The sequence below is a fragment of the Mobula birostris genome, chromosome 4, assembly GCF_030028105.1.
Source record: "Mobula birostris isolate sMobBir1 chromosome 4, sMobBir1.hap1, whole genome shotgun sequence".
NCBI classification, from domain to species: Eukaryota; Metazoa; Chordata; class Chondrichthyes; order Myliobatiformes; family Myliobatidae; genus Mobula; species Mobula birostris.
Window position 1 is genome coordinate 135,195,570 of NC_092373.1, and position 26,308 is coordinate 135,221,877.

At 41.3% G+C, this 26,308-nt stretch overlaps 2 protein-coding genes across 5 annotated transcripts in view; one reads left to right on the plus strand and one right to left on the minus strand.

The window, feature by feature from the left end:
• Nucleotides 1-26,308, minus strand: part of idua (alpha-L-iduronidase) — a 179,303-nt gene that overhangs the window by 67,820 nt on the left and 85,175 nt on the right. For all 4 annotated transcript variants that reach the window (XM_072256094.1, XM_072256096.1, XM_072256093.1 and 1 more), the window contains 2 exons: nt 18,350-18,552; nt 7,518-7,697 (listed from right to left, as the gene is read on the minus strand). In XM_072256094.1, coding sequence (XP_072112195.1) covers nt 7,518-7,697; nt 18,350-18,552 — 383 coding nt within the window. The remainder of the gene's footprint in view (nt 1-7,517; nt 7,698-18,349; nt 18,553-26,308) is intronic.
• slc26a1 (solute carrier family 26 member 1) overlaps nt 1-26,308 on the plus strand; it is a 129,336-nt gene that overhangs the window by 29,946 nt on the left and 73,082 nt on the right. The gene's annotated exons all lie outside the window — the stretch shown is intronic.

Sequence of the window (26,308 nt, forward strand, 5' to 3'; positions counted from 1 at the left end):
ACTGTTCAGCAGCTGAAGTCTTACATCAAGCAAGAATGGACAAAATTTCCAATTGCAAATCTACTACAATTAGTATCCTCAGTTCCAAAACAATTAAAAAGTGTTATTAAAAGGAAAGGTGATGTAACACAATGGTAAACATGCCTCTGTCCCAACTTTTGTTGGGTGTGTTGCAGCCATCAAATTCTAAATTTGTGTATGTTTACAAAACACAATTAAGTTGGTCAGTAAAACTATTGAAAATCTTTTTTTGACTGTACCTCTTCCTAGAGATGCTGCCTGGCCTGCTGCATTCACCAGCAACTTTTATGTGTGTTGCTTGAATTTCCAGCATCTGCAGAATTCCTGTTGTTTGCATTTTGAAAATCTTTTCTTTGTACTTTTGTCAGTTAAATAAAGGTTCACGTGAATTAACATATCACAGATTTTTGTTTCTATTGCATTTTGGAAAATATCCCAACTATTCTGGAAATGGGGTTTGTATGTACAGGAGAGGGAGAGAATACAAAAGCAAGTTATATGTGCTTGCTATTACCAACTGGCCATCAGTTGGACTATTGTGTTCAATTCTATGAACCATGCCATATGACCTTTGAGCGTGTTTTTATTAGAATGCAAGATGCAGATTACCTGAAGAGATTTGTGAAAAAGGGCTTATTATCATGTGAAAAGAAAACACCTTTAGCTCCTTCTGAGTAAAGAGCTTAAGGTCCTGTCTGTTCTAAGAATTTTTGTATAGCAGCCAGACTATGAATATATTTGTCATTTTTTCTGGGTTCTCAGATCTGCTTAGGCACCTTAAGAGGTGCTACACTTCGAAGAACCATTTCTACCTGTCACCCACTTGCTTCTCTCCTAACTCTACTGTTCTCTGCCCACACCTTGATCTTTATGCCCATCACAGAGAGTCATAGAACACTTCAGCACAGAAAAAGACCCTTCAGCCCATCTAGACAGTGCTAAACCATTAATCTGCCTAGGTCCCATCAATCTGCACCCGCACCACAACCCTCCACACTCCTCCCATCCAATTATCTATCCAATTATCTCCTAAATGTTGAAATTGACCCCACATCCACCAGTTGTGCTAGTAGCACGTTCCACACACTCACCACCCCGAGTGAAGACATTGCCCTCATGTTACCCTGAAAAATTTCACTTTCATCCCTAACTCTTGACCTCTAGTTGTAGTCCCACCCAATCAGTGGAAAAAGCCTGCTTGCATTTACCCTACCTATACACACCCATCCCATAATATTGCATACCTCTATCAAATCTTCCCTCAATCTTCTACATTCTAGGGAATAAATTCCTAACCCACTCAGCTTTTTTCTATAACTCAGGTCCACAAGTCCCAGCAACATCCTTGTAAATTTTCTCTGCACTCTTTCAATCTTATTCACATCTTTCCTATAGGTAGGTGACCAAATCTGGACACAATACTGTAAATTAGGCCTCACCATCACCTTACGCAATTTCAACATTACATCCCAACTCTTGTACCCAGTAACACACATCAAAGTTGCTGGTGAACGCAGCGTTCACCAGCAACTTTGATGTGTGTTGCTTGAATTTCCAGCATCTGCAGAATTCCTGTTGTTCTTGTACCCAGTACATTGATTTATGAAGGCCAATGTGTCAAAAGCTTTCTTTATGACCATATTTACCTGTGATCCCACTTTCATTGAACTATGGGCCTGTATTCCCAAATTCCTCCTCAGTATCCTACTGCTCACCATGTAAGAATGGCCCTCGTTTGTCCTCCCAAAATGCAACACCTTGCACTTGCCTGCATCAAATTCCATCTGCCATTTTTCAGCCCATTTTTCCAGCTTGTCCAGATCCTGCTGCAAGCTTTGATAGTCTTCCTCTCTGTTCACTACACCCCAATATTGGTCATCTGCAAACTTGTCAATTCAGTTTACCACATTATAATCCAGATTGTTGACAAAGATGACAAACTACAACAGACCCAGCACCGATCCCTGTGGCACATCACTAGCCACAGGCCTCTAGTCAAAGAGGCAACAATCTACTACACTCAAGCAACACACATCAAAGTTGCTGGTGAATGCAGCAGGCCAGGCAGCATCTGTAGGAAGAGGTGCAGTCGACGTTTCAGGCCGAGACCCTTCGTCAGGACTAACTGAAGGAAGGTGAGTAAGGGATTTGAAAGTGGGAGGGGGAGGGGGAGATCCAAAATGATAGGAGAAGACAGGAGGGGGAGGGATAGAGCCAAGAGCTGGACAGGTGATAGGCAAAAGGGATATGAGAGGATCATGGGACAGGAGATCTGGGAAGAAAGACAAGGGGGGGGGGACCCAGAGGATGGGCAAGGGGTATATTCAGAGGGACAGAGGGAGAAAAAGGAGAGTGAGAGAAAGAATGTGTGCATAAAAATAAGTAACAGATGGGGTACGAGGGGGAGGTGGGGCCTTAGCGGAAGTTAGAGAAGTCGATGTTCATGCCATCAGGTTGGAGGCTACCCCCCCCCTCGTCTTTCTTCCCGGACCTCCTGTCCCATGATCCTCTCGTATCCCCTTTTGCCTATCACCTGTCCAGCTCTTGGCTCTATCCCTCCCCCTCCTTTGATGTGTGTTGCTTGAATTTCCAGCATCTGCAGAATTCCTGTTGTTTGAATCTACTACACTCTCTGGTTTCTCCTGCAAAGTTGATGTCTAATTCAATTTACTACCTCATCTTGAATGCCAAGTGATTAAACCTCCTTCACCAACCTCCCATGCAGGACCTTGTCAAAGGCCTTGCTAGAGTCCATGTAGACAACATTCACTGCCTTTCCTTTGCGACCTTTCTTGTAACCTTCTCGAAAAACTCTATAACATTGTTAAGACACAAATTACCATGCATAGTACCATGTTGACCACCCCTATTGAGTCCCTGTCTGTCCAAATACTTACAAATCTGGGCCCTTAGAATACCCTCCCATAACTTTCCCACTACTGATATCAGGCTTACCGGCCTATTAATTCCTGGCTTATTCTTAGAGCATTTCTTAAACTAACAGAACAATATGAGCTATTTTCCCATCCTCCAGCACCACACCCGTGGCTAAGGATGATTTAAATATCTCTGCTAGGGCCCCTGCAATTTCTGCACTCACTTCCCACAGGGTCCGAAGGAGCACCTTATCAGGCCCAGGGGATTTATTCACCCTATTTTCCCCTGTAATGTGTAATAGGGTCCATGGCCTTGCTGCTGTATTGCCTCACATCTATAGACTCTGTGTCTGTCTCTCGAGTAAAAACAGATGCAAACAATCCATTTAAGATCTTCCCCATTTTTGCTCCACGCATTGATTACCACTCTGATCTTCCAGAAGACCAATTTTGTTCCTTGCTATTCTTTTGCTCTTAATATATCTGTAGAAGCCCTACAATTCTCCTTCACTTTGTCTACTAGAGCAACCTCATGTCTTCTTTTATCCCTCCAGATTTCATTCATAAACTGTTCTCTTGCATTTCTAATACTCAAGTACCTCATTTGTTCCTACCTATCTTTACCTGCTAAACACCTCCTTCTTTTTCTTAACCAGGACTTCAGTATCTCTAAAAAACCGAGGTCCCCTAAACATGTTATCTTTGCCTTTTATTCTAACAGGAACATAGAAACTCTGCACTCTCAAAGTTTCACTTTTGAAGGCCTCCCACTTATCAAGTACACCTTTGCCAGAAAACAAACTGTCACAATCCACACCTGCCAGATCCTTTCTGATACCATCAGAATTTGGCTTTTCTCCAATTTAGAATCTTAACCAGAATACCAGACCTATCCTTTTCTATAATTACCTTGAAACTAATGGAATTATGATCACTAGTTGCAAAGTGTTCCCCTATACAAACTTTTGTCACCGGCCCTGGGTCTATAATATAATCTCATTAATGTGGTCATACCTTTATTATTTTGAGTTCCACCCATAAAGCATCACTAGATGAGCTCTCCAGTCTGTTCTGACAGAGCTCTGCTGTGATATCTTCCTTGACTAGTAATGCTAATCCTCTCCCTTTAATCCCTCCTGCTCTATCACAAGAGAACCCCGGAACATTGAGCTGCCAGTCCCGCCCCTCCTACAACCAAGTCTCACTAATGGCTACAATGTCATAATTCCATGTATTGATTCTTGTCCTAAGTCCAGCTGCTTTTCCAATAATACTTCTTGCACTGAAATATATGCAGCTCAGAACACTATTCCCACCATGCATGACCTTTTGATTCCTGACTTTGTATGTAAGCTTAACAACATTTTTCTCCACAGACACTCCACTATCTGTTCTGGTGCTCTGGTTCCCATCCACCTGGAACTCTAGTTTAAACCACCACTGTGCAGCACCAGCACACCTTCCTGCCAGGATATTAATTCCCCTCCAGTACAGGTGCAAACTGTCCCTTCTGTACAGGTCCCACCTGGAAGAGAGCCCAATGATCCAAAAACGTGAAGCCTTTCCTCCTTAGCCATGTGTAAAATTGATCGATCTTCCTATTTCTGGTCTCAATTACATGTGTACTGGGTAGCAATCCTGGAGGTCCTGTCCTCTAACTTAGCAACTAACTTCCTGAACTCACTTTGCAGGACCTTGTCACCCATCCGAAGTCCCCCTATCACCTACTGCCCCTGTCTCACTGTTCCCCCTCATTTTATACTGGCTATAATCCTTCTCCAGTCTCTATTTAACTGCAAGGTCTCAACCCAAAATCCCAAACCTTTTACTCTCCCCCCGCCCCAGATATTGCTCGACCCATTGAGCTTTTTGCCTGGAAAACTCCCTACTTACTTAGATAGATACAACTCCAACCACACTCAAGAAGGTCTGAGCTAAGTTTCACCTCCAGTCACCATTCTGAACACCTACTCTCCAGCATCCTAGGTACATTGTGTAAAATTTATAAAATGCACTGTAGAAATTCACCAAGGCTTCTTTGAAAGGATGTCACAAACTTACAACCACAACTGCATAAAAGTAAATGGTTCCTCTGCAATCAACTAACTACCCAAACTCTGAAACATACTTTCACTGCATCAAAATCCTGAACTCCTTAGGAGCCGCATGGGTCTTTATTCTATTCAGGGATTACTCCAGGTCAAGATAGTGACTGACAGCAGGGAAATTCCAGTTGAACATTAAGGTCTAATCTCCCTGCACTATGTATATCCATTTGTTCAACCAGATATAATGGCACTGTACTGAATCACCAAAAAGTGTATTCAGTAGAAAAATGTCAGCTTGTGTTTCATGGTTTTACAGTTCAAAACTATAATACTAGTTTTATAGTAAAACTGGAACTGTTTCAGCCAACAAAACTAAGTTCTGGCAAAGAAAGTAGTTAAGGCAAGTGCATTATCACCTTTTAAAACATACTCAGGCAGGAAATTGGACAGGAAAGGTTTTGAAGGATGTAGGCCAAACAGTCTATCTTAGAATAGCTTAGGCGGGAATCAGAATCAGGATCAGGTTTAATATCACTGGCACATGCGATGAATTTTATTGTTTTGCTGCAGCAGTACACTGCAATATATAATGATTAAAAACTATAAATTACAATAAGAAATATAAAATATTGAATTAAACAAGTAGTGCAGAAAGAGGGCAAAAAAAGGAAAAATACTTAGTGTATACCAGTTCATTGTCCATTTAGAAATCTAATAGCAGAGGGAAAGAAGCTGTTCCTAAAATGTTGAGTGTGTGTTGTTAGGCTCCTGTACCTCCTCCTTGATGGTAGTAATAAGAAGAGGGCATGTCCTGGGTGAAGGGGGTACTTAATGATAGATGCCACCTTTTAGAGGCATCACCATTTGAAGGTGCCCTGAATGCTGGTTGAGTTTGCAGCCTTTTCTGATTATGTGCAGTGGCCCCTCCATACCAGGTGGTGATGCAACCAGTTAGGATGCTTTTCACAGTACATCTGTAAAAATCTGCAAGAGTCTTTGGTGACATACCAAGTTTCCTCAAACTCCTAATGAAATATAGCAGCTGTTGTGCCTTCTTTGTAACTGCATCAATATGTTGGGCCCAGGATAGATCTTCAGAGATGTTGACATCGACTGCTGATCCCTCGATGAGAATTGACATGTGTTCCCTCGACTTCCCCTTCTTGAGGTCCACAATTCATTTCTTGGGCTTACTGACGTGGAGTGCAAGATTGTTGTTGCAATACCACTCAACCAGCTGATCTATCTTGCTTCTGTACGCCTCATTGTCACCATTTGAAATTCTACCAACAATAGTTGTGTCACTGGCAAATTTATAGATGGTGTTTGAACTGCACCTAGCTACACAATTGTGGATGTAGACAGAGTAGAGCAGTGGGCTAAGCCCACATCCTTGAGGTGCGCCAGTTTTGACTGTCAGCAAGGAGGAGATGTTATTTCTGATCTGAACTGACTGTGATCTCCTGGTGAGGATGACAAGGATCCAGTTGCAGAGAGAGGTACAGAGGTCCAGGTTTTGGGGTTTGTTGATTAGAACCGTAGGTATGATTGCTTTGAATGCTGAGCCGTAACCAATAAACAGCAGCCTGTCATAGGCATTGCTATTGTTTAGGTGATCCAAGGCCGAGTTGAGAACAAGTGAGATTCCATCTGCTGGGAGGCAATAGGCAAATTGCAGTGAGTCCAGATCCTTGCTTAGTCAGGAGTTAATTCTGGCCATGACCAAACTCTCAAAGCACTTCACCACAGTAGATGTGAGTGCAACTGGGCGATAGTCGCTGAGGTGGCTCACCTTGCTTTTATTTATTGGCCACTGGTCTGATTGTCGCCCTTTTGAAGTAGGTGGGAACTTCCAACCGCAGCAGTGAGAGATTGAAGATGTCCTTGAATACTCCTGTCAGTTGGTTAGCATGGGCTATTTGAACTGAAGGGGCTGTATGATTCTATGTCTAAGACTCAATCTAAAAAAATGAGTGGAGATGCTGGATTGATTTTTCCATCAGACCACTCAACACTTTAAAGGCACCACATACTTTCATTCTATTTCTGCTTACACCAACCTTTGTTCTAGTTAGAGTGGAACACAAGTTGAAAATAACCCAGTTCCTTAAGAGATCTAATTCAGTCAATGAGGATCTGAATCTCTTATTTCTGTATGGAATAAGTATCAAAGACCGAATATAAATGAACCTGCTTTGTTTTACCATCTTTAAATCAATACCTTACTGAGGAACAAACTCATATTATGGAAAAAGGGGACTACAGATGCTGGAATCTGGAGCAACAATCTGCTGGAGGAATTCAGTGGGTCAAGCAGCATCTGTGCAGAGAAAAGAATTGTCTACATTTGTCCTTCAACTACAGGATGAAAAGAGATTAGCTGTTCATTGCTGCTGGTGGGATTTTTCTGTTCTAAAATTAGTAGTCATATTTCCTTCAATAACAACAATGGCTATAGCTGAAACAGTACTTTAATGACTGTAAAGCCTAAAGATATCCTGATAGGAATGCGGTAAGATATAAGTAAATGCACATCTTCCTTTTTAACTGTGGAGTGGCATTTTATCTTTACCTTAACAACCATAGCAGCATATGTCACTTCAGCTCTCCAGACCTGAGGAACCGACCAACCGACCAGTGGATCACCTTCATCGTTGTAAATGGACATTGACTGGAATTTAGGGAAGAGCTTCTGTATCTGATGAACTGTATCCAATTCTTGCTCTATGATATGTAGAGAACTACCAGCACCCTGTCAAAATAAACGAACAATAAAAAAGTGAATGAAAGAACTAGAACTTGAACTTTACACCATGTCATAACTGATTACAAAATTTTTATCTTTTGTTTACTCTAATTTCTCTCAGGGTCAGAGATCACGTGGTAAACATATTAACTTTCTTCTTAATTATTTAATGCATATTTTCTCTCAAATAAACTGCTCATTATACTATTTCATGTTATTGCAATAGTATCACTTAGTGATTCAAATATAATAAAATCATTTATGAAAGTACTCTAATTAAATAAATATTAAAATGATTAAAAATGACAGTTTATTCATAGCTCATGAATAACAAATACTGCAATAGTGCTATCGATGTGTGATTTTTGTGTCTGTACTATCTGACAGTGTGTGTGTATTTGAATCATGAATTGTATTGAGTTCTCTATCACCATGCTATAAGGACAGATAATTACTGAATAGCATGCACTTATTGAAAATGTTTAGCACCATTTGAAAAAAAAGTGATGTAAATAACAATAAAAAAGTTATGTTATCCACAAAGACAATTTCTGCATAAAATGTAAAAGGATAACCAGGAAAGAATAGGACTATGCAAACACGAGGAAATCTGCAGATGCTGGAAATTCAAGCAACACACACAAAATGCTGGTGGAACGCAGCAGGCTAGGCAGCATCTACTGGAAGAGGTACAATCGACGCTTCAGGCCGAGACCCTTCATCAGGACTAACTGAAAGAAGAGATAGTAAGAGATTTGAAAGTGGGAGGGGGAGGCTGTACCTCTTCCAATAGATGCTGCCTAACCTGCTGTGTTCCACCAGCATTTTGTGTGTGTTGCAAGAATAGGACTAATAGGGATGATAAACAAACAATTTCAACCTTCAGATTAATCAGAGATGGTCAGCGTTGACTTCCTCAGGGTTGCGAATGAATAACTTGATTGACATTTTTGAGGATGGACATGCAAGGTTGAAGAGGGCAGTATTATCTATGTAGGTTACATGGATTTTACTACAACTTTTGACAAGGCCCCATTCTGAAGCAGAATACTAGCAACGGGACTTAATCTAGACAAGTACGGGACAATGATTTTAGAGAGATGTACAAGACAAGGAAACACAATGAATGGCTGGAAGATGCAAAGCGACCTTGGAATGCACATCCTTGGATCGTTAAAGGGCAGCAGAATGGGTCATTAAAGAGGTGACACAACTCTGAGACATATCAATGCTACAGCAGTGTGATTCTATGTGGAGGGGTCAGCGATGACTCCATACAGAGATGATCGGCAATAAGATGAACCTTTGGACTTCATTTATTTCTTACTCCTTGCCCATTTGTATTCACCTCATTTTACCAACTCTAAATGAAAAGAAGGAAACTGACACCAAATCTAATCCTGTACCTAGTGAAGAATGACTTCAGAAAGGTGATCTACGAGTTTCTAACTATTCCTGAAGATAATACAAATTTGAAAAGATAGAAGATTGAGGTGTCCAGAAGTCTGCCTCTTGCCTCATACTTTGAACTCTGATACAGTGATGAAATGATAAGGTAATTGCATCTGTTTGCAAGCCTTTTATAGCTAATGAATTACTGTTTTAGACTGAAGCAACGGGAAGCTCTGGATAATCCCCGAGGACGGTGCACAATTCTGCCACTTTCAAACAGATTCCACAGGCAGATGCAAGTTCTTCTCTCTTGCTCTTTCAGTATCTTGCAGGAACCATTCCCTTTGTAACTCTCTAATCAACTCTTCCATTCCCATCAATTATCCCTCTTCAAATAGCACTTTTTCTTGCAAGTGAAGGTAATGCAACATTTGTCCCTTCACCCCTTCCCTTCCCACTAGTCAGGGACTGTCTAGGTAAAGCAGCAATTCACTTGCACTTCATCCATTCTGGTCTGTGATCTCATCTACAATGGAGAAACCAAAAAATAGATTTGGTGATCGATTTATGGAACATCTGCATTCACTCTGCATGGGAGGCCTTAAGCTTCTCTTTGTCTGTCACTTTAATTATCAACCCTCTTTCCAATCTGACATACCCATCTGTGGCTTCTTATCAAAATGAATTCCAACACAAGCTTCAGTAATGCTAACTCATTTTCCATCTGGGGAAAGTTTGCACCTTCTGGACAATCTTGAATTCTTTGACTTCCGGTAACTTGATTTCTTGCTCTGCATCAGTTGTCCTTCTGTAATATTGGCACAGTTTGATTTTATTTTACCCCTTTTGCTTTTTATCTTGAGAGTGAAGGATGTACTTGATCTGCTGGGCTTGTCTACTTGCTCTGCATTTTTCAACTCTGCATTCTTTTATTCATGTTCTGATGCTCCCATTCACTCATCAACTAGGTAACCTCGTCTACAAGTTACCCTCATGGTCACCTTGGCTTTGTCCTATTAGCAACGTTCTCCTGCCTCCACCAACCCTCAGCATCTCTGCAACTTAACAAGTTTCTTTTGTCACCTTCCCTATTCTGATGAAAGGCCTTTGACCTGAAACATTTAACCCTGTTTCTCGTTCCACAAATGCAGCCCGACCAGTTGGGTATTTCCAGCAGTTTCTGTTTTTATATATGATAGATTCAAATAAATGGTTAAATCATAGTATCATAATAATAATAGGCATCCGTTAGTCTCATGAGAGCATGGATTTGTGCCTTCGAAGGTTTCCAGAGCACAGGCCTGGGCAAGGTTGTATGGAAGACCGGCAGTTGCCCATGCTGCAAGTCTCCCCTCTCCACGCCACCGATGTTGTCCAAGGGAAGAGCATTAGGACCCATACAGCTTGGCACCGGTGTCGTCGCACAGCAATGTGTGGTTAAGTGCCTTGCTCAAGGACACACACGCTGCCTCAGCCAAGGCTCGAACTAGCGACCTTCAAATCACTAGACGATCGCCTTAACCACTTGGCCACGCACCAATACATAGTATCATAGAGCATAGAAATAAGCCCTTCGGCCCTTCACTTGCACGCCGATCAGAGGGCACCATTCCACATTAACACTATCAGCCAGTGCTTGATGTAGCACCCAACCTCTATGCACAATTGATTCATGCACTCAGCTAGACATTTCAACAACTCTCCCAGGCAGTGTATTCCATGCACCTGCCACTCTCTGGGTGAAGGAGGAACTTCTCTATATCTTCTCTAAATCTCTTTCCTCTGACCCTAAACCTGTGCCTTCTAGTTTTATATACCTCAGATATGGGGCAACTTGTCTTGCTTTCTACCTTTTCCATACCAGTCATAATTTTATATACCTCAATCATGACCCTCTTAACATCCTTTGCCCCAAGGAGAAAATATATAGTTTTTCCACATAATACAACTACTACCTTCAAAGACGTATGCATTTTTACCCGAGGTCCTCTGTCCTCAATTCTCCCCAGGATCCTACCATTCAAGGTGTATCTCCAAGCCTTATTAGTACTCCCAAAATGCAAACCTCACCTTTGTCTGGATAGTGGCATAGCTAATCAGGGATAGTATCACAGCTGAAGAAAACAAGAACATTTTGGAGGAATTGTCTGCTTAGTCAGTGCTCATGGAAGTCCAAAACAGGAAGGGAGACATGGACAAGATAAAAAAAAAAAAGTGCAAAGTCTCTCAAAAGTCCCACATCTCACGCAGACGGGAGAAGGAAGAAAACTCTCCCTGCCATGCCCGACCTCTGAGTCATCCAAAAACTTTGAGCCTCCGACCAGCCCTCTGACACCAAGCACCATCTCTGCCGAGCGCTTTGACTCCAGCCCCGGCCGCCAGCAGCAGGCAAAGCCGAGGATTTGGGGCCTTCCCTCCAGAGATTCTCGATCGCACAGTAGCAGCGTCAGCGAACCGGACATTTCAGAAGTTTCTCCAGATGTTCCTCCATGCTTCTCACGGCTGTCTCCATCAAATCAGAATTGTGCACAGCCCCTATTTAACAAATATGATATCATTTCACCGGAGAAGCTACGCGCGCTGCGTCGGGCCGCCATCTTCTCCTCCCGCCTGATTGAATTCATTGAGGATTGATGAAGGTAGAGCAGTGAATGTGGTTTATACGGACATTAGTAAGTTCAAAATAAAATTTATTATCAGAGTACCATGTATAATCCTGATGTTCTTTTTTTGCAGGCATACCTAGCAAATCTATAAAACAGTAACTGTAAATAGGATCAATGGACAGCAAACTGTGCAAATGTAGGTATAAGTATATAGCAATAAACCACGAGCATGAAATAACAAGACAGAGTCTTTAAAGTGAGACCATCAGTTGTGGGAACCCTAGAAGTAGAACGAGTGTAGATATCCTTTCTTGTTCAAGAGCATGATGGTTGAGGGGTAGTAACTGTTCTTGAAACTGACGGTGCGAGTCCTGAGGTTCTTGTACCTTCTACCTGAGAGTAGCAGCGAGAAAAGAGCATGACCTGGGTGGTGAGGATCCTTTATGATTGATACTGCTTTTCAATGTAGATGTGCTCAATGGTTGGGAGGGTTTTAACTGTGATGTACTGGGCCAAATCCACCTTTTGTAGGATCTTCTGCTCAAAGGCATTGGTGTTCCCATACCAGGACATAATGCAGCCAGTCAGCACACTTTCCACCATACATCTATAGAAGTTTGTAAAGGTTTTCGATGATATGTTGTATCTGCAGAAATTCCTGAGGAAGTAGAGCTGCTGTTGTGCTTTCTTTGCAAATATATTTATATGATGGGCCCAGGACAGGTCCTCTGAGATAGTGACACCCAGGAGTTTAAAGTTGCTAGCCCTCTCCACCTCTGATCTTCTGATAAGGACTGGTTAATGGACTTCTGGTTTCCCTCTCCTGAAGCCTATAATCAGTTCCTTGGACTTGCTGATAATGAGTGAGAGGCTGTTGTTATGACTCCACTCAGCCAAGTTTTCAAACCCTCTCCTGTATGCTGATTTATGCCTTTGATTCAGCCCACAAGTGGTGTCATCAGCAAACTTGAATATGGCATCGGAGCTGTTCTCAGCCACACAGTCATAGGTGTAAAGCAAGTACAGCAGGGGACTAAGCATAGCCCTGTGGTGCACCTGTGCTGTTGGAAATCATGCAGGAGATTTTGTTGCCAATCTGAATTGATTGGGAAATCCAGTCTGGAAAATTACTGACAAGTAAGGATATCCAGGATCCAATTGCACATGGAGGTATTGAGCCCAAGGTCTTGGAAAAGATGAAGGTATTGAATGCTGAACTGTGGTCGATAGAGGGCACCTTGATGTATGCATCTTTGCTGTGCAGGTGTTCCAGGATTGGGTGAACAGTCAATAAGATGGCATCTGCTGTGAACCTATTGCTCCAGTAGGCAACTTGGAAAAGATAAGTGACAAGAGAAGAAGGAATACGGTGGAGAGGAGAATGGACCATGGGAGAAATGGGAAGAGGAGCACCATTGGGAGATGCTATGCAGGTAAAGAGAGGAAAAGAAGTAAGATGGGACCCAGAGTGGAAATGGAAGAAGAGAGAAAGGGAGGGGGAAAAATTACTGGAAGTTAGAGACATCGACGTTCATGCTACTCCAACCTGAGAGTGGTGGAAGAGGAGGCCATGGACCGACATATAGGAATAGAAATGGGGATTAGAATTAAAATCTTGATGGAGTGAAAGTGCTCGACAAAGTGGTCCCCCAGTCTACATTGTGTCTCATCAATGTAGAGGAGGCTGCACCAGGAGCACTGAATAGAACTACAACTTACTTAGTTGGAATGTGCAGGTGAATTTTGCTGCTTAAAGTACAAGCAGCTTTAAAATGGGCATGGCCACTTTTAATTCTTGTGAGCTGAGTTATGGATTTGTGTATTAATGAAAAACTCTAGAAGTATTGAGAAATAAATCAGTCAGAATCAGAATTATTGTCATGACATATGTTGTGAAATTTGTTCTTTTGCAGCAGCAGTATAGAGCAAAACATAAAAATTACTATAAGTTTCAAAAAAAGTGAAAAAAGAAATAATGTTCAAAATGTAATGCGTAAAAAGCAGTAATGTTCTTGGATTCATGGGCCTTGTAAAAACATATTCATACGGAAAATTAAAATAAAGAAAGCACACTTCTGTTCTGCAAGGTTTCTGTCCTCTCTGGGGCCTTGAGACACCTGTATTGGGTGTGTGGAGGAGTGGGGCAAGAGGTGGTGACGGTGGCGAAAGGGTATAGAAAAATAGTCATGTGTGAGATTTCTTTCTTTGCTGAACCACACACTGAATTTTGAAATCTTTGGATTGCTATTGCACTCCTTTTGCTTTTTGAAGCCTGATATTGGCTCTCCTTAACTTCCTCTCCTATTGGGTTTGGTTTTTAATTATATTTGACCAAAGTACTTAAAGAATGGTAATACGAGTGATTTGTACAATTAAAATCTAGACTTAAAGTAACTGCATCCTTGGCCGGATAAATCTAAATCTATTTGGTTACTTGGGGTGTGCTTAATAATGAAGCCACAATGCTTTTACATATTAGCAAGTGGTTAAACTAAAAACCAATTTAGTTCGGCTTTCTGAGCATTGCAAAGTAATCACTTCTGTCCAGTAATTTCAAGCTAAGCCCAGAACCAGTCAGTTTTTTAAAAAAACAAGCATTTACTTTACCAATGCATTTCTAATGTTTACTGTACTTGGCAATGAATTCACTTGATTGATCAATAACAACCAGAACTCAAAATAGGGGTCATGGATTCCTGGCATGACACAAATACATAGTGTAGCCTGTCAAACATCATGTTCTTAAGTTGGAAAGGATACTCCAATAGTGCTGCGATCAGTTAAAGAAATTAATAATTTAGCTTGTGTACAGAACGTTCAACAAACAGTAAAATTACAAATAACTGTAAAACTAATGAAGACAATAGAGAATTATACCAGGTGTTTACACCAATGTACATTACTTATTGCCCACAAATGCTAGTAGATATTAAATTAAACATTTGAACCAAGCATCTTAATGGAGAAAGATTTAAGCAAGTTCAAGCCAGTTGATAATGCACAACCTTTTTGTGCCAGACTGGTACGTATGTAAGCTTTGGGAAATATCCCCCATACGGGTCAAGCATTTAACATACCAAAGCTCACAGACTGAGTCCTCGGCAAATGGTGAGGGAACACATGTGAGGGAGATACTGTTTGCTGAACCATGTGATGCTGAGTATCAAATCTCCAGAACACCCTCTGGAGCAGGGGTCGGCAACCTTTTAGCCTCTGTGGGCTGGATCGCATATTAATGAGTCAGATAAATGCCATAAAAAACCTGAAATATGGGAATTATCCATTTAAATACATCTAGTTATGTTTTGCCTCAAATTAATGAATAACGCATGCTAGAAAAACATTTCTGCTTAAGGTTGCCTACCCCTGCTCTGGAGGGTGACCACACTAGTGAACATAAAGTCATTATTTCCAAGATCGTCACTGACACATCTCCACTGGAGAATTTCCACTCATACTTCTCCATCCCACCCCTCATCCCAACCTTCTAAGTTTTCTCAAATGTCACACCCCTATGATCTCTAAATGAAAATCTCTACATGGAACAATCTGTTGTTTCTACGTGGACATTTAATACAAACTGCTGTGACTGAGAAGTACTGCTCTGGCAGTTGCCAGTGTCAATTGAATAAACTAAGTTAATTTAAGCTTTAAAATTTAAACTAAAGTCAGTTAAACCTCAGCAGCTGTGCTGCCTCACTGAACAACTATAGGTAAATAGTTCAGCTATAGCATTGAATCAAGAGTAATATCTTATCTAAGGGTCAGAGATTTTGTGCTGATCAATAGCCTTGATAAACTGACATTGCTATATGGAGTAGTACTTTTAAGAACGCTGTACTAAGTAAATCAAGAGACTACCACATTGTCAGGTGATATAATGAAGATGCAAGACATTGGAAAGATGATCCATTTTTGCATTCTACTTTCTAAACATTAGGTGCTTAGTGGAAGTTGCTGATGTCCACACCTTTGCACGTGAAAGACTTTAAGACAGGATCAATAATAAAGGCTAGCCATTGTACTGAAATACTTTAACTTACAGTTGTAGAATCATTTAAAAGAATTCATCCACTTGTACAAAATAAAAAGAACAAAAGTGTTAAGTTGTGCTCTAAGTAGAACCGAAAATGCATGCTTCCCTATCCATCTGATCATTTGGATTTTCACCAATTTCTTATCATATTGCCTTCAGATTCCGTTCACTTACAGTTGTTCATGCAATTATTGTATATTTTTGATGCTTTAGGAAGCACCATTAATAGTTCTGTCCAGAGTAAGCATCTGCTTTCTCTGATTGACATGAAGATGCAACTGGGCACTACTAGAACTGGGTACAATAAGAAATTATACACATGCCTGCCTGCAAACCACTCAGTCTGACTAATTGGCAGTGGTAAAGTTAGCTGACACTGATTCTCAGATGTGCTTGATAAGTTCATTTATAATAGTAATATAGTTTCTGATATCAACTTCGCAGAGCTTAGTCATGGACCCAACACATTGATGCAATCATGAAGAAGGCATGCCAGTGGCTCTACTTTGTTAGGAGTTTGAGGAGATTTACTATGTCACCAAGGACTTGCAAATTTATATAGATGTAGAGTGGAGATCATCTTGACTGGATGTATCACAGCTTGTTATACAGAGCTTATACTCCAATGCATGGGTTTCCGAGAGGCTGCTGAGGGCCGTAGGCGCAGCCAGCTCCATCGTGGACACAACGACATCTCAGAAAGGCAGCATCTATCACTAATGTCTCTCACCATTCAGGACATGTTCTTCTTTTGTCATTACCATTAGGGAGGAGGTACAGGAGCTGGAAGACCCACACACAATGATTCCGAAACAGCTTCTTCCCTTCCATCATCAGATTTCTGACCAGTTTGTGAACCAATGAACACCACCTCGTTATTCCTTTTTATTTGTACTTATTTATTTAATTTTGCAATTTTAGTAGCTTTGTCTTTGTTCTGTCCTGCTGCAAAACAACATATTTCATGCCATCTCAGTCAGTGATAATAAATATGATTCTGAATGTAAATCAGTGCCTTTAGAGATTTGAGGGGCATAATGTTGGCATATGCAACTAGGAACAAGAAGAAACAACATAATATGTAGTCACTTTAGCCTGACCTTTAAGGTTGGGTGCTACATGACCATTTAGTGTGTGGACTGGTTAATGAGACAGTTCCTGTGAAATTCTTAGAATCCGATTTATTATCACTGACATGTCATGAAATTTGTTGTTTTATGGCAGCAGTACAGTGCAAGATGAAAAAACCACTCTGAATTGCAAAAATAAATGAATAGTACAAAAGACAGAGAACAAGGTAGTGTTCATGGGTTCATGGACCATTCAGAAATGGATGAAAAGGGAAGAAGCTGCTCCTAAAGCTTTGAGTGAGTCTCCAGGCTCGTGTACCTCCTCCTTGATGGTAGTAATGAGGAGAGGACATTTCCCAGATGGTGAGGGTCCTTAATGGTGGACAATAGTTTGTGGAATGCATGAGATAAAGTTCAAGAATATTTTAGATGTAATTCCTGAGTGCAACTGTTAGTAGTGTAAAAGAAGATTTTAGTGGCATCAGACTGATAAGCTATAGAAGCATTTTGCACTGGCCAGCTGAATGATTCACTTGGATCGGAGTCGGATCAGATAGCACTTTCTATTTTTAGTAGGCAGAATATATTTTTATATGAAGAACTGCTTCCACAACCATATTTCACTTTGTTTATAATATGTACTTTGTACCATAAGCTTCTTAAGGTTGTCAAGCCGAGGAGTGGTAGTGGGGAGAAGCTCCCACAGCCTAAAAGTGCTCCTCACGGCATGCGCCTCAAATAGCCTCTGACAACCAAGTCCAACTTCTGGCCTTCTCGTGTGGCTTAGCCTCTAAGCCTGGCGGAACTGTTTCTACTGACAGGAGAAGGGGCGAAGGCGGGTCCTGGCGTCTTAAAACCAGTGCTTCAGGTAGATGGAGCTCGTCAGCCTGGGAAGGCAGTCCATCTAAGAGAGGGAAAACTCTGATTTTAAACCTCCGCTGCCTTGCGGCCATACCCACTCATGGGAAAGGCTTCGGGAGTAAACCCTGAGGACAAATCTGGAGCTGGAGTTCCTAAGGCAGTCCGACGTTGTCTTCAACCTCGTTCTGGCAACTCTTGCGATGACACTGGTGCCAAGCTGTATCGGTCCTTGCCCTTCCCTTGGACAACATCGGTGGTGTGGAGAGGGGAGACTTGCTGCATGGGCAACTGCCGGTCTTCCATACAACCTTGCCAGGCCTGCGCCCTGGAGAGGACACTCCAGTCTTTCCAGGTGCAGATCCATGCTTTAGTGGTTTAGACAGGCGAGACTAACGGATGCCACATGCCATGTATCATAACAAATAATTTGTCATCAAATCACATCACAATGATTGCACACAATCAAAAATACTCAATTAACAGGTTAAAATAGTAAATCTATAAGTCACAGTATTCAATAATTTCAATTTAAATTATTTGTTCCCATTCTGTTATTGAAACTTCTAAGGCCAAACAAGAGAATCAACTTTGTATAATCTTAATTAAAAACAATCTCAACATTTTGTGTGTGAATCAATTTTTAGGGCAAGTTTTGATTGCTTTAACTTGAAGTTACATTCATGTCTTTCTTACTTTTTTGTGTAAAGCAATAAAATCCAGTCGTATTCCAATTTCTCCTGTAAAGAAGTTGGTTCCATTGTAGCAGTGGTTTAACAAGCCCCAACAAATTGGTGAGCGCGGGGGAGGATGGCATGAACCTCCAGGACCGCCGAATTTAAGCAGTACGCTGGCTTCTTTTAGACCTTCTGAACAGGCATCATAGTAGTTTTGGAATCCTAAAATCACACAAGTCATAAATATTACACATCTAATCAAGACTGCAATTTATCAAATCTAAGCCAGGTTTCAGCTGGGAAATCTTAGGAGGGAAGATGCGGAAAAGATCAGTATGCTTTAAGTAAGGGCAAGCTTTACATACTTATTACCATTTTATAATCTATCTTGCCACAAAAAGAAGTATCTACAACATAATGCAGTCTTAACAAAATCAGTAAAGAATAATGTCAGAGAATTTTCAACGGTTTTTACTTTGATTTGTTCTCATGTTTGCTTTTTTCCCCCAAACGTATTATTATTAATGTAAAGTGATTATATTTGGATTTTTGGTAACTTGATGACCTTTAGCTTGGGTATAAAAGCAGCAACATGCTAATAACCTTTTAAATACAATTTAATAACCAATGTTTAAAACATATGTTTCAATTCCTCATAGATGTCTTGTCAGGAAAACAATTCAACTGTGGAATTGGCTTTAGCTTAATCATTCACATGGCAATACAATACAGGTTTCCCCCGCCATCTGAAGGTACAGCGTTCCTACGAAACGGTTCGTAAGCCGAAATATCATAAAGCGAAGAAGCAATTACCATTTATTTATATGGGAAAATTTTGTGAGCGTTCGCAGACCCAAAATAACCTACCAAATCATGCCAAATAACACATAAAATCTAAAATAACAGTAACATATAGTAAAAGCAGGAATGATATGATAAATGCACAGCCTATATAAAGTAGAAATACTTCTCTACAACGATTGCCCGCACTGATCTCCATAGCGAAAATCTCACGCAAGCGCTGTTGGCATAAACGTGCTCCCAGTAACCTTTAAACTATGAAGCTGCCAAATCTACCAAATAACACATAAAAGTACACAGCCTATATAAAGTAGAAATAATATATGTACAGTGTAGTATCACTTACCGGAATTGGGAAAACAGCGCCGAGCACACTGATGATGGTGTGTTAGGCTGAGTCGTCGCAGGCTGGGTGCTGCAGTGGCTCCCACCCTCCAGGCCGCCGACCCGATACATTGCCGCGAAGAACACAGGGGTCCAGCGGTAGCCGGGAGGCACACAGCACATCGTTAAGAAAGAAGCTGAAATAAATATGCTCATTAATTAGGTGCTGCCCGGCACGTAAATGTCGGCGCAGATTAGAGGCGACGCAATCGGCAATCGCCTCTGATCTGGGCCGACAATTACATGCTAGGTGGCACCTAATTAATTAGCATGTTTATTTCGGCTTTTTTCTTAAAGATGTGCTGCGTGCCTCCCAGCTATCGCTGTGTTCTTCGTGAATCGGTACAGAATCTGTCCGGGGCCCAGGTGTTGGGGTGGTGGGACACGGGGGTGTCATCTCATCGTCGATCAGGGCAGGCAGCTCATCTGCTCCTATGACTGCCCGCCTCGATGTCAAAGGTCGAGGTTCGTTGTCTGCTGTGGCTGATGTGGAAGGCTTGCTTGGCTGCTGAGCCTCGCGCATTTTTCTATCATACAGTTATTTGTAAGCACTCAAACCATCCTGCAAATATCCCCTAAACCGATGTACCCTTTCAAAATTAAAGTCGTACTTTATCATTGCAGCAAAAATCTCATGCAGTTGCTTCACTTTCTGCATTCGGTTTTGATTGTTATCCTTTCCTCTTCCAATTGCATCAGCTCTTCATCTGTCAGTTCTTGGTCATGGGATGCCAAAACCTCTTCAACATCATCTTCATCAACTTCCACAAACCAAACTCACTTTGTCCCTGCTTCGTTCACCACGATCAAAACGCTTATTATGTCTAGTTTTACACTAAGTGTAACACCCTTACAAGCTCTTTCAGGCTTTTCCGACACCTTAGAACTCAACTTGCTAACGGCTGCTCAATGCAACGTGTTTAAGCAATGCCGTTCCGAATCAGGGCAGAGCAGCTGCTCGGGGCGTGCGCTGCCTTTTATCGCGTGCTGCCTTTCTTCGTAACAGTGAAAACACCTTCTGAAAGCGAAAACAGGGTACTAATGTAGGTCTTTTGTAACAGTGAGGTTTCGTAAAGTGAACGTTCGAAAAGCAGGGGACACCTGTACACCGTATAAAACAAGTTTCCTCATATTTTTTACTGATTGTGATAATTTTAAGCTGATGGCCACTTGTCATGAAAGACACTTAAAGAATCCACTCTATTAAAACATTTCATATATTTATTTTATTTGATTTTCTGTGTTTTCAGTCTCTCCTTGTATTTATAGATAAATCATTTTGTGGCTCTGATGTATCTCCACACTTGCTACTTCCCTGATTACTAGGTTCACATTTACCCCCAGAGAGTGTGATAGCAAGGATTTCCTGGATTGATCTACCTTCAATATGACTGAGAAAACCCTGCATATTGCAAAGTAATCTGTAATCTGACAAGGCCTACGCAAACCCTGCCCACAGAAATGAAAATAAGAAACTTTAGATGCTTAGTGGGTTAGACAGCTTGAGAAACATTTCAAGTCTGAGACACCTCATCATAACTGGAAAAGAGAGAAAACAAGTTAGTTTGCAGTAGCAGTGATATAAACTTGTTTTTCTCTTTCCTATTTCAGATGAAGGATCTTGAATATGAAACATTAACTCTATTCCTTTTTCAGCAAATGCTGCCTGAGATGCTGACATTTTCCAATATCGTCTGTTTTTTCACCGATTTCCAGCATCTGTAATTCTTAAAAATTTTTCACCCACAGAAATATTTTGTCAACTGGCTAAGTCACAGGCTTCACAGGTTGTCACAGATGTCAAATAGCATGTGAATAATTTTCACATTCACAAATAATTTATGTTATCCTCAGTATAGGCAAAATTAATCACAGTGTTAAACATTATTGGAGACATTTAAAAAATGTTAAAATACTAGAACACATGGTGAATATCTCTCAGAAAACTCAGGATTTGAGCCTGCACAGGAGTTCTGAACTCCCTGAGGTTATTAATGAAAAACTTCCTGTTCCATGTTGAACTACTTGTATTTCTCAGAAACATCAGCCAGTATGATGAAAAACTATGTTGCAAGGTTCTGACGAAGGGTCTCGGCCCGAAACGTCGACTATACCTCTTCCTATAGATGCTGCCTGGCGGGCTGCGTTCCACCAGCATTTTGTGTGTGTTGCTCTCATAGACTTAATGTCTTTTGTATAAGCTGATAGTTCCTCAGGGTTGTTATAGACAGCGATGATTATGGGGACAAGCTCCCACTACCTATTAAATGCTCCCAATGGCGTGCAACTCAAATAGCCTCTGACAACCAAGTCCAGCTCCTGGCCTTCACGTGTGGTTTAGCTACCAAGCCAAACAGAACCGTTTCTACTGACAGAAGAAGGGGCAAAGGTGGGTTATTGACGCCTTAAAACCGATTGCTTCGGGCAGATGGGATCTGTCAGCCGTGGTTGGCAGGTCATCTAGGAGAAGGAAAACTCTGATGTGAAACTTTGCTGCCTTGTGGCTATACCCATTCACGGGAAGGCTTCGGGAATAAACTCCGAGAGAAAACTCTGAAGCTGGCGTCCCTAAAGCAGCCCTACATTGAATTCAATGCTGACTGGCAACTCTTGCCACACTGCTGATACCAAACTATATTGGTCTGTGCTGTTCCTTTGGGTTCATCAGATGTGTGGAGAGGAGGAGCTTGCTACATGGGCAAAAGCTTGCTCTCCATATTGTACTGCCCAGGTCTGTGTACCGAGATAGCTAGGATGCAATATCCATGGTCAGCTTTGACTGACGGAGGCTTCAGACTCTGACTGTATAATCTGATACCATAACTGTAAAAGTAAACCAAATGAAATCTAACCAAATGTACCTTAACATCTTTAGTCTTCTACCTTACATTCTGCCTTCCATTCCACTGTCATGAATTAAATTCAGTCTTCTCTGAGCCTTTTACCAATAGTTTTATCTAACTGCATTAGGAGCTTCAACAAATCGTGTCTTTGAATTGTGTTCTTAGTTCTTCATCATTTTCTCATTGGATGTAGGCATTCAGATACAAGATGTATATAGTTGACAATAAATTGCACAATTTATTCACCTCATTATCATCAGTATATCTTTGATGCTACCTGTGTAAAAATATTGTTTTTTTTGTTTCAGCAGCAAATCTAAAGCATCTTATATTAGTAACAAAATGGACCAGGGATAAACTAAAGCAGAAGGTTGAATTGAAGAGGGCAGACAAAAGTGCCACATGAAATGGACATGTGACATAATCTAGACCCAAGTTTGTAACATTTCGGAGCAGAACTAGGCCACTCCCTAGCTAAAGAAATTCCTCCTCATCTCCATTCTAAAAGAACCTCCCCCCCCCCCGCCATTCTGAGGCCTCTCCCACCATAGGAAACGTCCTCTCTACATCCACTCTATCAAGGCCCTCCACCATTAGATAGGTTTCAATGAGGTTGCCATCCTTCTTCTGAATTCTAGTGGATACAGGCTCAAAGCCATCAAATGCTCTTCATGTAACAAGCCATTCAATCCTGGAATCGTTTTCTTGAACCTCCTTTTGCACCCCCTCCAGTTTCAGCACATCCTTTCTAAGATAAGGGACCTAAAACTGCTCACAATACTGCAAGTAAGGCCCCACCAGTGCTTTACAAAGCTTCAATAGTACATCTTTGCTTTGATATTCTAGTCCTCTTGAATTGAATGCTAACATCACATTTGCCTTCCTCACCACAAACTCCACCTGCAAATTAACCTTTAGCGAATCCTGCACAAGGTCTCCCTAGTCCCCTTGTGCCTCAGTTTTTTGTATTTTCTCTCCATTTAGAAAATAGTCAATCCTTTCATTCCTTCTACCAAAGTGCATGACCATACACTTCTTTGCTCATTCTCTTTATCTAAGTCCTTCTGTAGCCTCTCTACTTCCTCAAAACTACCTGCCCCTCCACCCATCTTTATATCGCCTATAAACTCTGCAACAAAGCCATCAATTCCATCATCCAGATCATTGACATATAACATAAAATAATCAGTCCTAACACAGATCCCTGTGGAACATCACTAATCACTTGCAGCCAACCAGAAAAAGCTCCCTTTATTCCCACTCTTTGCCTCCTGCCAATCACCCATTGCTTTATCCATGCTAGAATCTTTCCTGTAATACTATGGGCTCATAGCTTGTTAAACTGTCTCATGTGTGGCACCTTGTCAAAGGCCTTCCGAAAATCCAAGTACACAGCATCAACCAATTCTCCTTTGTCAATCCTGCTTGATATTTCTTCAAAGAATTCCAACAGATCTGTCAAGCAAGATTTTCCCTTGAGGAAACTATGCTGACTTCAGTCTATTTTATCATGTGCCCCCAAGTACCTTGAGACCTTAATAATCGACTCCAACATCTTCCCAATTACTGAGGTCAGACTAACTGGCCTATAGTTACCTTTCTTCTGCCTCTCTCCCTTCTTGAAGAGTGGAGTGACATTTGCAATTTTTCAGTCTTCTGGAACCATTTCAGAACCTAGTGATTCTTGAAAGATCATTACTAATACCTCCACAATCTCTTCAGCCAACTCTTTCAGAACTCTGTGGTGTACACCATCTGGTTCAGGTAACTTATCTACCTTCAGACCGTTCAGTTTCCCAAGAACCTTCTCTCTAGAAATGGTAACTTCACACACTTCATGACCCCTGACAACTGGAGCTTTCACCATACTGTTAGTGTCTTCCACAGTGAAGGCTGATGCAAAATACCTCTTCAGTTCATCTGCCATTCCCTTGTCCCTCATTACTACCTCTTCAGCATCGTTTTCCAGTGGTCTGATATTCATGCTCACCTTTCTTTTGCACTTTATGTATTGAAGAAACTTGGTACCACTGGCTATCTTATTTTCGTATTCCATTTTTACTTTCTTAATGACTTTTTAGTTGCTTTCTGTTGGTTTTTAAAAGCTTCCCAATCATCTAAATTTAGACTAATTTTTGCTCTAATATTAGATCCTCCCTTTGGCTTTTATGTTGGCTTTGACTTCTCTTGTTAGCCTTGGTTGTGCTATCTTGCCTTTAGTATACTTCGCAAACACAAGGAATTCTGCAGATGCTGGAAATTCAAGCAACACACATCAAAGTTGCTGGTGAACGCAGCAGGCCAGGCAGCGTCTCTAGGAAGAGGTACAGTTGACGTTTCAGGCCAAGACCCTTCGTCAGGTCTCGGCCCGAAACGCCAACTGTACCCCTTCCTAAAAATGCTGCTTGGCCTGCTGCATTCAGCAGCAACTTTGATGTGTGTTGCTTTAGTATACTTCTTTCTCTTTGGGAATTATATATCCTGTGTCTTCTGAAATGCTTCCAGAATTCCAGCCATTGATGCTCTGCCATCAATTCTGGCCAACTCCTCTCTCATACCTCTGTAATGCCCTTTACTTCACTGTAATACTGATACATCTAACTAACAAATCACCCATCGCCACAACGTGCCTTTTCTCCCCCACTTCCCTTCTGAGTCTCAGAGCCGGACTCAGTGCCAGAGACTTGACCACTGTGACTTTCCTGTTAGGTCAACCCGCAACCCCACCCCCAACAGTATGCAAAGTGATATACCTGTTGTGGAGGGAGATGGCCACATGGGTACTCTGCACAGGATCCTTAACTCCTTTCCCCTTCTTGACTGTCACCCAGTTTCCTGTGTCCTGCACCCTGGGTGTAACAACCTCTCTATATGTCCTGTCTATCACCCCTTCAGCTTCCCAGATGATCCCGAGTTCATCCAGTTCCAGCTCCAACTCCTTAATGTGGATTATTAAAAGTTGCAGCTGGATGCACTTCTCGCAGTTGTAGTTGTCAGGGAATTAAAAGTCAAATGTAAATTTTGCTTGACAGTAGAAAGTTAATTAAGTTGTTATAGTTTATGGAATTACCTGATGTTACATGACCTAACTTGAAATGTATTTAAACATTTCATAGTGCAATTTTTTTCCTTCCAATGCATGCAGAACATTGTACGTGCTAGAAATATAAACAAAATAACTCAAGTCTCAGCTGATTAGGCATTACTGGTAATTGTGGAATGCTTCTCGGATTGAGGATGCTCGTATTCCTTGTATTTTATGGAATTACTACAAAACAACAGGAGGCTACGTAGGTTGTGGATGAGACTTAAATTATTAAATAATATAAATTGTATAATATAATAATAGACATTGGATTACTGGAATAAATATTTATAATAGAAAAAATAAGTGGCATCTATTTGAATTTTGTTATTTATTCACGTTTTACATTTTAATCTGAGTAACTTTTTGAAAATGCTTTTTGACAGATTACATGGGCAGATCGTGTCTAACAAGCCCGATAGAGTTCTTTGAGGAGGTGACCAGGCATATAGATGAGGGTAGTGCAGTGGATGTGATCTACATGGATTTTAGTAAGGCATTTGACAAGGTTCCACACGGTAGGTTTATTCAGAAAGTCAGAAGGCAGGGGATCCAGGGAAGTTTGGCCAGGTGGATTCAGAACTGGCTTGCTTGCAGAAGGCAGAGGGTCGCGGTGGATGGAGTACATTCGGATTGGAGGGTTGTAACTCGTGGTGTCCCACAAGGATCAGTTCTGGGACCGCTACTTTTCATGATTTTTATTAACGACCTGGATATGGTGGTAGAAGGGTGGGTTGGCAAGTTTGCAGACGACACAAAGGTTGGTGGTGTTGTAGATAGTTTAGAGGATTGTCGAAGATTGCAGAGAGACATTGATAGGATGCAGAAGTGGGCTGAGAAGTGGCAGATAGAGTTCAACCCGGAG